Below are 15400 nucleotides of genomic sequence, written 5' to 3'. Positions count from 1 at the left end.
TCTTTCAGATATTAGGAAGAACTTTTATTTTAACATAACTATGCTATAAACTTTTTGTAAAAATGAAAAAAAAATAGATCATTACCATTCCAGTAGAAAGAAATTGGCACATCAAATTGAATCGTAACCGAGAGAGCATTCTTTATTTTTTCTAACACACTTTTTGCTTCATTGCCTGGCATGTGGCCAAAATAAGATTTTTGTTCCTAGTTTAAGAGATGTTGAAGCCAAGAACCTATAATATAAATTTTAGGCACTCTACCATTGGAAAACTATAGCAATCACAATTTGGTTCCCATTTGATTGTGGTTGGTGGAATAGGGCCCTCTGAATTATCACAATATATGGGCAGAGACAGTGTGTCCCCCATTCCTGGCAGCATTCTAGCCTCCTGCTTTTACATCTAGGGGAAAAGGATTCTCAGTGTTCCATAATTCTCTGAAATCATTCACTGAAACAGTGTTTTTTTCTTTTTTTTTTTGTTTGTCTTTTGTTTTGTTTTGTTTTCTATCTCTTAATTGCTTATAAAATTCAGTCAATAATATGAACACATTTATCCATCAATTAATGTTTTACTACTTCTCTCAAGGTAGCAGCTAAGGATCATACATATAGCTATGATGTAAAATTCAAAATATCTAAGAAAATCTAGTCTTTTATTTGAGTAATTAACATTCTTTCCATTCAAGCCTCAGGGCTTGGTTTTAGGGAAAACTGTTGAATTAAATATGGTAATTGCCTTCACAAAAATTAGTTTAATGAAATTCTGAAGATATTCTGAAATACACTTAGTGGAATAAACTATGTTTACCCTTGTAAATCTCTGGAAAAAAGAAAAAAAAGAGAAGAGATATCAGGACACTCTTTCAAATTTTGTTATTTGAATATCATTTCTATGGTCCCCAATCACCTTAAGTATACACAGAAGAGAAGACAAACAACTAAACCTACCCCTAAAAGGAGGATAAATTAGATAAAACTTACAAGGTGAAACACAATGTAGAGTGGGCATCACAACTGAGATCTTAAGACAGCAGTACAGAATTGGTTCCCCAGTTATCCAGAAAGGAGTAACTCGCAGTTTAGCATGAACACATCTCACCTTGAGCCAAGTGGTGTGTCAATTGGGTTCTTTTTTTTTTTTTTTTTATCTTCACTTCACCGAGATACACCCACACACCACGCAGTCACACAAAACAAATCATATCCTCGACCGCCCACAGCACCACCACACAGCTGCACACCCATCACCCAAATCAACCCCCGACACCCTCACCAGCACACACACAAAAATAACAAGAATAACAATCAGAGTGAAAAAGAGCAATTGAAGCAAAAAAGAACCTTTGTCTGTTTGTTTCCTTCCCCTATTTTTCTACTCATCCATCCATAAACTAGACAAAGTGGAGTGTGGTCCTTATGGCTTTCCCAATCCCATTGTCACCCCTCATAAGCTACATTTTTATACAACTGTCTTCGAGATTCATGGGTTCTGGGTTGTAGTCTGACAGTTTCAGGTATCCACCACCAGCTACCCCAATTCTTTGGAACCTAAAAAGGGTTGTCTAAAGTGTGCATAAGAGTGCCCACCAGAGTGACCTCTCGGCTCCTTTTGGAATCTCTCTGCCACTGAAGCTTATTTCATTTCCTTTCACATCCCCCTTTTGGTCAAGAAGATGTTCTCCGTCCCACGATGCCAGGTCTACATTCCTCCCTGGGAGTCATATTCCACGTTGCCTGGGAGATTCACTTCCCTGGGTGTCTGATCCCACGTAGGGGGGAGGGCAGTGATTTCACCTTTCAAGTTGGCTTAGCCAGAGAGAGAGGGCCACATCTGAGCAACAAAGGGGCATTCGGGAGGAGGCTCTTAGGCACAACCATAGGGAGGCCTAGCCTCTCCTTTGCAGCAACCGTCTTCCCAAGGGTAAAACTTATGGTAGAGGGCTCAACCCATCAAACCACCACAATTCGGTTCTTAATGTTCTAAAATGGGAAGAAGGGCATGATGATATATTAAGTATTAAGTCATGATGTACTCATTAGTCTTTTTAAAGAAAAGGACTCCAGAAATCCAAAGTCAATGGAAGAGAAAAATTTCACCGAATTGAAGGAGTTCATTCTTTTATGTTTCACAGCTGACTTGCAGTTACAAAGAATACTTTTTTTGGTCTTCCTCATAATTTATGTCTTCTGTCTCCTTGGGAACATTACCATGATTTTTCTGGTTTGTTCTGATTCTCAACTCCACACACCCATGTATTTTTTTATTGGGAGTCTGTCATTATTGGACCTCTGGTATTCTTCTGTCTTTGCCCCCAAAATCCTGATGATCTGCATCTCTGAAGACAAAAGCATCTCCTTTGCTGGCTGCTTGGCTCAGTTCTTCTTCACTGGTGGACTTGGTTTTAGTGAGTGTTACTTGTTGGCTGCCATGGCTTATGACTGCTATGTGGCCATCGCCAACCCCCTCCTTTATTTCCAGGCAATGTCCCCAAGGTTATGTGCCAGTCTTGTTGCAGCTTCATACTTTGGTGGCTTTCTTAACTCAGCTATCATCACTAGCAAAACATTTACCCTGAGCTTCTGTGGCAACAATGTCATCAATGGTTTCTTCTGTGATCTGCCCCCTCTTGTGAAGCTGGCATGTGATGTGAAGGAGAGCTACCAGGCCATGCTCTATTTCACACTTGCCTCCAATGTCATCACTCCAAGCTTACTTATTCTTGTCTCCTATCTCTTCATCATTGCTGCCATTTTGAATATCTTCTCTATCCAAGGCCATCTAAAGTCTTTTTCCACCTGTGGCTCTCATCTGACAGCTGTCACCTTGTACTCTGGTTCAGTTCCCTTCATTTACTCTAGACCAATCTCTAGCTATGCCCTGAAGTGGGATAAAGTGGTGTCCGTGTTCTATACTGTGGTGATTCCAATGTTGAACCCTTTGATCTATAGCTTAAGAAATAAAGATGTGAAAGAAGCCCTGAGGAAAACACTGGACAGAGTCAAGTTATCTCAACTGAAAATACTTGGTAAACAATGATTCTAATTTTGCAAATTTTCTCCATGTCATTGTAATCATTTGGAATTCTCAAAAACAAATAAAACTATTGAGTAGGGAATAACTAGATAATGTGGGAAAAACATCTTGTTTTTGTATTTATAAGCTGTGTACTAATGTATTTAAGTGTGTTTTAAATTATTGTAGGATAAATAAGCCTGTGTTTTGAAAAAAACTGCTTTCTGCTTGCTTGGGACATAGTTGATAGAAGTGTTCATATTTTGTTATTCCTAAAAGAAAAGCTGAAATTATTTTTATTTTCACTTGACAGTTCATAAATTGTCTATAGAATTTTTTAAGGTTCTGTGAAAATGGGAATATTTCAACTGGTTATGGAATCATTATTAGGATTATATATTTTTTAATGACAGGCTTTGGTCACATCATTCTTAGGAGAACATTTAGGTGGGTAAAATAGAAATTCTGATTTCAGAAGTACTACACTCCTTTTTGGGAAAGAGAATGAGTTAGGAAGTTTTAAGAAAGTGACCTACCATTAAATGAACTAGAAATAAGTTTTATTTATATAGTTTTTCTGATTCTTGTCTCCTGGCCTGCCATGATATAAAGATAACAGACTTTCTTAGGTGCATGAAAGAACAAGCATCTTTCCTGGGGTCACTATGAGTTTCCAGCAATATAAATTTTCCTCCAGAATTAAGTATCAAGAGCAAAACTAAAGCAGTTTTATGAGATAGACAGAATTATATGATAGATTGATAGATGATAGATAGATAGATACATAGATAGATATAGGTAGATTTAAAAATCTTTAAACCTAAGGGCAAGATTCAGAATGACAGTCTCTACTGGGTGAAGCAATTATTTATAACAAACAAGTTTTATGAATGATTGTATTTCTTTGTTTGTTCATATCAATTATGATACATTTATAATTAAAATGAAGAATATTTTATTGTGTTGCATCATATTTCATACCTGTAGCAGTATTCTAAAATTTATTTTTGTGCCTGCATTAAAATTTCCTGTTATAGTTTTCCAAGGATTGATCAGGGTTTGCTGAAGGACAAGTCAAGGAAGGATTAGCATAGTCAGAGCAAGGATCATATGGCAAGGAATAAAATTATGGACAACATGATATATTCTAGAAAATCTAATTAGCACAGTTTCTAAAATTTCTGTGATCAGAAACATTTAATATTTATGTTTTGGCATATCCATAAACTCAATTTGTAATAAAGCACCCCTTATTTCATCATATCCTAAATAACATATCATCCACAAACTATTAATGAATTATAATTGAGACTTTGGGGTCCTAGATAAATTTTTCTGGGTTCTGGCATGGAAGGAATCCCTAATGGCTATGAAATAAATACATATATTTGCACCAGCAAAGGCATTCCAAAACATTAGAGGAGAGGGAAAAGAGTGACAGTTCCAGGAAATTACCTTTCTAAACAAGGGCATGTAGTTGGGATCAGGGGCAGACACATGCCCTTAGCTGATGTTAGGAATGGGGCTTCAGTGTCTGGCCTGGGCTCTCAAAGGATAACTGCTGTGCCACACACACACACACACACACAGAAATACACACATTCACATGCATACTCACATACTCATACCCTCAAATGCTCTCTTCTAAATTAGTGTGCCATCCAATCACATATTTGGCAGTCATTTAAAATCAGAAATTCAGTCTGGTAGTTGTACCGGGGCCAACATATGTTCACTCACACAGTGGAGAAATCAAGAGGACCAAAACATGTGGCATGCTTTTGACACTTGATGCCTCCCTGCTATCAGGAGAAGACATTTTCATTTGCTGATACGATTTTCATGTGCAAGAAGGTTGCAATACCACAATGGAATTTTGAAAGAAATAGGGAGCAGGGCTGCTATAGGGAAAGAAACTTATTGAGAAGACATTGATGTCTGATATTTTCTGTGTCTTTATTTTCACATATTAATTGAATTAATTACAAATTCAAGATAGACTTGAGGTCCTGGGAATGAGTTCCCTCTTTTATTTACTCTTCCTTCTTAATAGTCTCATAGTACATTGAGCTGTGAAAGTCCACATGAGGGTGGATTTTTTTCTGAACATAAATAGAACTACTCATTTATTCTTCATGGAAATATTTATAGAGTGCCAATTAGTTAGCAGAAACTGTTCAATGTGTTAGAGGTACAACACAGAAAAAAGAAAAGATCTGCCTTTGATGTTGCATTCTGGTGTGAGAAAAACGTAATAAACTTAGTAATTCTAATATTAAGAGGAATACAATAGGTAAAAGGGAAGTTAGAGAAGAGGCTCAGCATTGTAACAAGGATGGAAAGACTTGGTGGAGGTGAGCATGAATTTTAAACACAGTGATAAGTTTGGGCCTTAGTGAGAAAATGACATTTGAAAGAGATTAAAAGACATGTGGTGAGCCATGAAATTATTTGGGAGAAAGGTGTCCCAGGAAAAGTAAAGAGACAATTCAAAATCTCTGATGTTGGGGTGTCATTGGAATTTTTGAGATACAGAGAAAAAGTCATCAAGGCTTGAGCAGAGTGAATGTTGGGGCAAATGCTTGGAAATAAAGATACTTATTAATATAGGGGCCAGCTTATGGAAGGAACTGGGTGCATTGCATGGAATTTGACTTTAGAGTAAAAGGTGAGCATGTACAGCATACAGGAGTGACATGATCTGCCACTTTTAATTAAAGGACTGTAGGTTATAGACAGTAGGGGCTGAGAGATGTGGACAGTTATGAGATTATTGCAATATATTTGACAAAAATAATGTTTGGACTCAGGTGGTAGTGGTGGAGATGGTGAGAAATGGTCAGATTAAGGATTTGTTATAAATGTAATCACACTAAGAATTCTTGGGAGATTGAAGAAATTGTAATGGGGAAAGTGAGTAAGAAAAATGCCCAAAATTTTCTCCATGAAGCTGAAATGGTGGAATTTTATTTACCAATCTGAGGAATGAGCAGAATGATTGATTTCTAGAAGTGAAATATAGGAATTCAGTTTTAAACATGGTAAGTTTGACATATCCATTTCTCATCTCTTACAATTATAGAATGTTAACACTGGAAAGAAATTTAAGCATCTTTTAAGTACGAAAATTTTGATATGAATATCATAACCAGAAATTCCATGGGTAGATTTCTGGCAATTTGAAATCCCTCCAATATTTTATGTTTATACAGATGTGCATTTTGGTGTGACTATGCTTGCTTTTATCAAGTTCCTAAAGAGATTCTGATTCCAAAAATTTAAGAGCCAATAATTATTTGTTGATAAAGAATCAAGGAATAGAGTAGTTATAGAATATACACAAGCTCACATGATTTATTTTTACAGAAACAACTATAGAAACGTATCTCTTGAAGTGAAATGGTGCTGTTTTCTTCAGTACATTGTGTCTCTCACCTCAAACAAGATTGTGGTGATAACTTCCCTGGTATCCAAAGATATATGCATGTGAAAAGATTGCTAATCTCTCTTCCAACACCATATTGCCACAGTTGAAGTTCTCTATTCTTATTTTAAGATGTATTCTACAAGATATGTTAACAAATTGGCATCATAGAAAGGTGATTTTTGTGTACATCCCAATTTTTAATATGTTGAATTGTGTTCAAGAGAGGAAAGGTGAGGCTCTTAAAGTAACACAGGTAATTAGTGTCAGGGCTGATTTTTAGGGAAGGGACTTCTCAGTCCTGTGCCAGTGAACTTTGTATTTCCAAGCCTGAAACTCCTTTCTCAAATCACAGAGAGAGGGTTACAAGTTTAACTAATGTACTTTAGGAAGATTCTGAATGATAACCCCATTTGGGCCTCTATTGTTCTTAATAGAAACTTGCTCTTATTTTTCTTCCTCAAGCTCAGTTATTATGAATAGGTGAGGTATTATTCCTGTCACTCAGATTATAAATAGCTGCCATTTGTTAAGTATCATTTTATATCATACACTGGAATATACATTTCAAATATATTTTCCTTAATCCTCACTATATCTTATGACATAGATATTTTTCTTAACTTTTTAAAGGTGAAGAAACTTAGGTGGATGTGTTCCTAAGAGACACTCCCAAGATTACAGAGTTTCCAAGTGGTGGAATAAGGATTTGATCAGGTGTCATTTCAATTTTACATTCTGCCTGCACCAGACCTGTCTGTTCCTTAGCTGGGTTTGCTCAGCTCAATTGTGTGTGCTCAGCTCTTAGCTCAGTTGGGATGGATGATCTAGAATGGCCTTCCTTACATATCTGGGAACCAGCTTGCTGTCAGCTGGGAAAACAGAGAGGACAAGGCCAGATGCCTAGGAAGCTAACTTTTTTTCATTTACGTGGTGGAGACAGGATTCCAAAAGTGAGAGAAGAATCTCTCAAAGCCTCTGAGACCCAGGCTGTTTGGGAATTAATATGGCACAGAATATGGCACATCCTATTGCCCAAAGCACACCAAAAGGCCATGCCAGATTAGAGGAGTGGAAAAGCAACTCCGTGATTGACATGAGAGCCTGTAAAGAAATGTAGCCATTTTTGCAATACACCAACAGATCATTGTTTTTTTTTTGTTGTTGTTTAGTTTACCTCTTTATTTATTTTAAATGGTTTTGGTGCTGATATATAATGTGATGAATTTACAGTAAAATTGTGCTGTACACAGAAGTCAAAATGATTACTATAATATTGGGTCTTCTAATGGAACATTAAAAGCCTTCATCAGATTCATTTACCTAAAACTAAGAATTTTTAATTTATTGTGTTAAAAATAGAGCATGGAAGCTTTTGTGAACAATATCTACTTCGAAGCGCCATCTTGTCAGACTCTCCCATTACCCTGAGGATAATTGTTATGCAATTATAAATTCCTGATTGACAAGGATGTTGAGACTGACAATGTCTGGGTCCTGTTCCAGGAAGAGGTCACAGTTCATAAAATCACTAGTCATTCTTTCTAGAACTTCATAGTGCCTCCTTTCCTTACTTTTATGAAAGGACTGTAATTAATAGGTTACAGAGGAATGAGGATTTCAGAGACTTTCTAGTTAGGAAGTGTCTCAGTTTGCTAAAGCTGCTGGAATGCAATGTGCCAGAAATAGGCTGGCTTTTACTATGGGAATTTATTAATTTACAATTTACAGTTCTTAGGCGATGGAAGTGTCAAACTCAAGGCATCAACAGGACGATGCCTGAACTCTGAAGACAGGCTTCTGGTATCCAGGACACCTCTGTCACATGGGAAGGCACATGGCTAATGTCTGCTGGTCCCTTGCTCATGGATTTCATTGCCTTCAGCTTCTGGACCAGTGACTTCCTCTCTGAGCTTCTGTGGGTCCTCTCTTAGACTCTCTGGGGCTTTTCTCTATCAGTTTTTCTTAATTCCATCTCTTGGCTTTTTCTGTGTGTCATTTTTACTCTTATAAAGGACTCCAATAAGGGGATTAAGACCCACCTTGAATTCACTTATCAATTGAAATAATCAATAGGTCTGTACCAACAGGAATGCATTAAAAGAACATAGTCTTTTTGGGGGTACATAGCAGCTTCAAGCTATCTCATGAAGGAGAACTTGCTCCCCTTCAATTCATTTCCTAGCCTCTAGCCAGAATTAACTTCGAGTGCCTAAATTTGATTCAGTACCTTCCTCATAATGACCTTGCCTTCCATTTGTGATGCTTTAAAGGTCAAAATCCTTAGTATGATTCCAAAAGAGCTTTGTGATCAGGTGACAATTCTGTAGATACCTCACTCCATGTCACCTGTGTTTATATTGCTTTGTTCCTTAAACTCACTGGCTCTCTCCCATGTGAAGATTGTGATACATATGCTATCTTCTGATGGGGATGCTCTCCCTTCTTTCTGTACCCCTACAATGAGCTGCCAACTGAATCACCTTATTTTTTGAAGTCTCATTAAAATATTTCTCCCTCTCAGAAGAATTTTTGAGTAATAGACCAGAAAATTTACTTTATCAGTTATTTGCTTCTTTAGAGGCAAAACAAAAATATAGTAATTGAGCTTAGTAAATACATCCCAGATATACACTTCCTTGTATGAACAATTGATAGTTTGGAATAGAAAGTACAGAGTGATTACTGAGACAGTGTCTTTATAATCAAACATTTTGTACATCATGTATATAATAATTATAAATTCCTGAGAAGATAATAGGAATTCAAACCTGAGGAAATTCAGAACAAGATTTTAGCATACAAATGGTGATAGAATGCCATGAGATATAAATTCCAAGAGGGCAGGGATTTTGTCTGTTTCATTCACCACTATATCCCCTGTGCCTAAAATAGTACCTGGTATAGAATAGAACACAATAAATATTTGCTGAAGGAATTAATAAATAAATAGATGGATTTCCTTGATTATGAAGAAAAGCAATCCATCAGGATGTGTCTCCGGGTGGCCTCTAATGATGTCATGTTACCCTAAAATCTCCATAATTATTTGGTAACCTATACACCTTTCCTGGCGCAAGTAATCCCTGGCTATTTGTGTTCTTTGCGGACAGGTTTAGAAAAGAACAAAGAAACATGTCCATAAAATAGTCAGTCTGACCAAATAGTAGGGCATTTGTTTTTGAATTGGAATGAGTTTATAAAGAAGACGGTTTTCATATAGCAACTGTTAGTCTGGCATTATTAATCTTGATGGATAGGAAATATATCTTAGAAATCAGAGTTATCTTCTCAAACTGGAGAAAGCTAGGGTAACACAGACACACTGTCTGACCTCCAGGCAAACTAGCTTGGGTTCCAGTGCTGTCTACATTGCTCACAGAATCTGGGCCTTGAAGACAGCACTAGAGAGTTTCTTTATATGTAAAACAGAGATTTTTTTTCTCTGCAAAGGTTAGCTTTGATGATTAATGGAGGAAAATCTGTGTAAGGGTTAAGCCTAGTGTCTGGTAGGTGGTAAATACTCAAGCTGTAAGTGGTCTTAAATTTAGGGACACATTAGAATATCCTTGATCCTAACCCATTGATTCTAAATTAGCATGTTGTTGGCCATGTCCCAGGAATCTGCTTTCCTTCAAGTAGCCCAAGAGCTTCTGATACAATTTGTCTTTTGATCATTCTTGAGAAATTTGGAAATAATTATCATTTTACTATTCTTTTATAGTTTGTATTATTATTTTTTACAGCAGTCTTGCCTATATTGCAATGCTGTGAGTATTCAAGGAGCTAACAAATGTAAAGATGTGTTGTACAGTGTAAACATTTATAAGGATGAGCTGAACCGGATCTCAGTTTGAACCATGATGTCAAAAATATCCATTGCTATGACCCTGGAACACTTTTTAAATTTCCCCTAAGTCTCACTTTTCTCATCTCTTTATGGGCATAATAATAATTTTATCATATTATTGAAAGGAATTTTAAAGGAAATATTGCATTTAAAGTGCTTAGTTGCTTGTGTGACATGTTTAAACTATCTATTACATGAAATTAATGATGTTACATGGTGAGAAAGCATTTTGTATTGCTTTTTTATATAAAACAGTGCAATGAGCTAACTTAGTATCCAATACTTCTCCTATATCTCCCTTGCTTTGTAATCTCTAGTCCATTCTGGTCTCTTTTCTTTCTACCCCATCACCACTATCCTTGGCCCAGAGTCCTTTCAATGCCCTCATCGTCCATCATGGAGCCCAGGGTTCTGCTCCTTCCCTTTCATTTCCTCTGCCCTTAAGGTTCCTCTGCTCTTAACTCCATTTGCTTTAGATAGGATAATTAACTTCTTTTGGGTTCCAGTCCTTTTGGAAAGAAATATAATTCTGCCCAATACAGGAAAAAAAAAAAAAAAAAAAACCTCTGGGCAAAAAATAAAATAGACACTCATCTCCTTGATTCTTCTGAAATCCACCTACGTACATAAGTTGAGAGAAGATCTCTATTTGTTAATCATAGCCAGGAAACTATGATAATCTGACAGTGTGAGCAAAGCAGCTGACATTATCCCTTCTAACTCTTCTGTTTGCTGTACATCTTATATCAGGTGACTTCTTGCTTTCTCAAAATATGTCAAAATGAAATATTAAACATTTCTTGATGTCTTTTTTCTCTTAGTCTCTGCCAATTCACTTGTTACCTCTCTTGTTCTTGAGGTAGTCATAAGGGTGATTCCTTGAGATATTTACAATCTTGCTTTTTTAGTTGTTTAATTTTTCTCCCTTCCCTAATTATTAATTTTCCTTCTTTTGCACCACACTTGCAGAACAATACATCCCTTTGTGTCCTCTTAGCTGTCTCAGAAAACTGCTCTAATATTATGGCTGAATATATTTGAAAAGTGGCCCTGTTTAGGCATTTAACATTAAATTAGCTTGTGAATGAGTGATGGAAAGTTGCCAGCCTGAAATATAATTTTCCATCTATCTGTACCATCTGAAGTGGGCAACTTAGCCTAAAATTTTGAGTAACACCATCATCATGAATAATCAAATCTGCTGGTGACAGGACCTTTTACATTAGTTTTTCTGGATTCAAAGGGTTGTAGATTCCTACAGCCCCCAGGATTTCATAGCTTGGAGAATGACGAATAAGACAATTTTTAAAATGGGCATTGAAAAATCTGGTCTTTTTAATAAGATGGAGAAAAGAAATTTGGAGACATGCCTTCCTGTGAAAACTGTAATCAATTACTATTTTGCTTCCTATTCCATTTTGGGTTATGAAGATGTGAAACTAAAGATATGTGTAAACCACCCAGGGGAGTGAATCTCCCTGGCAACATAGAATATGACCCCTGGGGAGGAATGTAGACCTGGCATCATGGGATGGAGAACATCTTCTTGACCAAAAGGGGGATGTGAAAGGAAATGAAATAAGCTTCAGTGACAGGGAGATCCCAGAAGGAGCCGAGAGGTCACTCTGGTGGGCACTCTTACTCACAATATAGACAACTCTTTTTAGGTTCTAATGAATTGGGGTAGCTGGCAGTAGATACCTGAAACTATCAAACTACAGCCCAGAACGAATGCATCTTGAAGACATTTGTAGAAAAATGTAGCTTATGAGGGGTGACAATGTGATTGGGAAAGCCATAAGGACCACACTCCCCTTTGTCTGGTTTATGGATGGCTGAGTAGAAAAATGGGGGAAGGAAAAATAAAACAAAACAACAATAAAAAAAGCACCCAGTGTTCTTTTTTACTTTAATTGCTCTTTTTCACTTTAATTTTTATTCTTATTATTTTTGTGTGTGTGGTAATGAAAATACCAAAAATTAATTTTGGTGATGAATGTATGACTATATAATGGTACTGTAAACAACTGAATGTACACTTTGTTTTGTATGACTGTATGATATGTGAATATATCTCAATAAATGAATAAAAAAAGATGTGTAAACTAAATATGTAAGATGCATACTACATGTGTAACTCTATTAAAGTATTTGCACAGAAATTTTAATTTTCTATTTTATGATTGATATCCATGTGCTCCTATAATTTCATTCTCCACCCTTTTCTAGCCTCCTCTTTGTTCCTGATGGCTAGGATATATGTATTACTTTTATCAAAGGGCTGATTTGTTCAAGGTCTTCTTAATGGTTTTGTCAATGTTGAGTAGCAGTGACAAAAGTGAGGTTGGAATATTTGTCCCCGGTTACTTCCTTTTAAGTTGCCATAAGCTCGTAGCATCCTTGTACAGAGACCATGGATCCTAGCAGATAACCCTTTACCAAAACTTTTCATCTGTTCCTTAGCCACTCACTCTTCTTTCTTCAGTGCTGGGTGTGGTAACTGGTCTCAGAAGTGAATAGTGTGGTATTATTACACTATGCCATGAGATTCCTCCATAATGCACGCATTCCTTTGCAAAAGTTGCCTTATTAAATCTTCTTAAAATTACACATTATGTGGGACATCTGTTATTGTTAGGATGATAATTCATACTGGTCCTAGATTGTAGCTCCAGGTGACAAATATTCAAATGGATCAGAAATGTTCACAGATATGATGAATAGATGGATGAGCACCTTGCTGGGTGTTGGGGGTGGGGTAATGGAGCTCTGGTAACCTTTGTGTCCAGGTAATAATGGTTTCCTGGTATGAAGTACAGGTGATGAACAAGGTATTGAGAAATCAATTGCCTATAGCAAAGAGATATGGAAATAGAAATTATAAATCTGAAAGGGACATTGAGTCTGCTGATATTGAGACTGGTATATATCTACTTGAAAACACAAACAGGTAGTCAATAAATCTAAATCATATTGTAAAAGGAGTCTTTGATTTCCTGTGATCCTAGAGAAGATATTGCTAAGGAATAAGGCTATGCCTGGTTACTCGATTGCAGATTTGCAGTCCAAAAAAATAGTTGACCTTGGTGGTAGAAAGATAAGTATACCAGCATTTGGGCAAACAACAAGTCTGAGAACTTTGAAACACAATTCTCCTTGAGCTTTCTTGCCATAAAATGTAGTTCTTTACAACCATCTGAGGCAATAAGGGACTGCTCTAGCTGAAAGCTTTTCTTTGATGACATTTTGGAGGTCTAAAGTGCAGGATGACTGACATACTGTGAGTGTTCCATTATATGTAATCTGCTCTGCCATTCCATAATCACAGCTATCACACCCCACATCTTATTCTTCCAAGGGCTTCAGGGACACTAATTTCACCCATGCATTAAGAAACACATTGTTGTTGGGTAATGAGCATCCTTGCAAACTCTGCCATGACTGCCACAAGTACATTAGAGATGATGATAAGTTTTGGTGGAACTGAATTCCCAGAGAGGTCAAACCCAGGCCCAGGTGGCAGGGTGTAAGCCTCTCCAAACAGGAAGGAGGCAATTACCAATATAAAGCACAATGTCATGGTGGTAATCAAAAGTGTTTGTATGTGTGTGTGTTTGTGCAGACACCTATGAGAATGTGTCCTAGATCTAGTGGACCCTAAGGGATTAAATACAAGGGAAATCAACACATATGCTATTTTTCTGGTAATGAAGAAACATTCCATTTTACTCAGCTGAAAACTAGCTCATGTGGTCTTTGTACAATTTCCAGCCCTAAGCCTATTTATAGCACCAGAATCTGGTGATTGAGAAGTCGGTCAGTTCTCTTTGAGGGCACACCATGAGCCAAGTGTATTTTGCCCATCTTCCTGAGAGCCTTCCTGGCATAGCTAGCAGCCATTTACCAAGTAATCTACTTTGGACCAAACCATGCCTCTTATTGTAACACTTCAGTGGCTCCCTATAGCCCTTAGACAAAAGTCCAAAATCTCTTACATGTGCTACCCTGTCTCTATGTTGTCTGGCCCTGCCCTCTTTACCTACCTAATTTAGTGAGGTTTTATTTATCTCTCTGGAGTCCTCCCACTCTGTTTCTTTCATGTCTTTGATTGCACAGTGGTTTTTCTCATCTTGGAGCTTGGTAATTGATATGGCCTCTGCAGGACTACTGCTTCTATCCTCCTAGCACCCTCATCACCCACTCTGACTATTGAGCTCCTATTATCCTCCAAGCTAACTATTATCTCAGGTAACTCTTCCCTGTGTCAACCCTTCTAATACAATCTAATAATACTTTATAATATTCCTCCATGGCACTTAGCAATTTATAATTAAGCATTTATATAATTATTTGATTATCTTCTTCATGATGTAAACTTCACATAGAGAGTGTATGTCTCTTCCTTCTTATTTTATTTATTTCTAATACTTATTTATATTGTTGTTCCTTTTTCTTTTGATGATTTTATTTTATACCTATGGAAGCCCTTTACATATGTTAACACATTAAAACTTTACACCAATGTTATGAGGGGGAGAGAATTCTCCCCATTCCATACATCATAAAACTGGGGTATATGGATTCAAATGCATTGCTTTTAGTACCACAATTTGTGAGCCATAGACTTTGGGCACACACTCAGAGAACCTCTGTTCTGACCTTCCGTCTTTACCACTACGAAGCTAACCTAACTTCTTATTTTGCCACATTGTTGTATCTCCTCTATTGACTTATACAGCATGGGCCATGGAGGAATTGCTTGGTAATACTGTATGATATGAATGAGTAAACATACTTATGGTGTGACATATAAGCAACATTTACATTAAGCATATGACTTTGGGCTAATCAAGAAATTCATTGTTTCTCAATTTTGTAGTTTGTAAAATGAGACAATTTTAATAATTGCTAGTAATATGTTTCAGGACTAAATTGCTATGTGTTTTTCCCGGTTATTTTTATCATTTGTTGTGAACTACAAATAATTCTTGAAGATCTGTGCTGTGACGCTATACATTTAGGTTTTTTTTTCATGACAGCTTATTTTTATTCACTTGTGTAACTGTCACTCACAAGTAAATCACTTTTTTTTTTAGTTTATTAGACCTAC

General features: G+C 36.7%; 1 protein-coding gene across 1 annotated transcript; it reads left to right on the top strand.

The window, feature by feature from the left end:
* Positions 1-2080: 2080 nt before the first annotated feature.
* Positions 2081-3040, top strand: LOC119517315 (olfactory receptor 1013-like). The gene has a single exon (XM_037813834.1). It carries the CDS (start codon positions 2081-2083, stop codon positions 3038-3040), a length of 960 nt encoding a protein of 319 aa, XP_037669762.1.
* The last annotated feature ends 12360 nt before the right edge of the window (positions 3041-15400 follow it).

This window comes from Choloepus didactylus, chromosome 21 (assembly GCF_015220235.1).
Source record: "Choloepus didactylus isolate mChoDid1 chromosome 21, mChoDid1.pri, whole genome shotgun sequence".
NCBI classification, from domain to species: Eukaryota; Metazoa; Chordata; class Mammalia; order Pilosa; family Megalonychidae; genus Choloepus; species Choloepus didactylus.
This window is presented reverse-complemented; position numbering and strand designations above follow the sequence as displayed.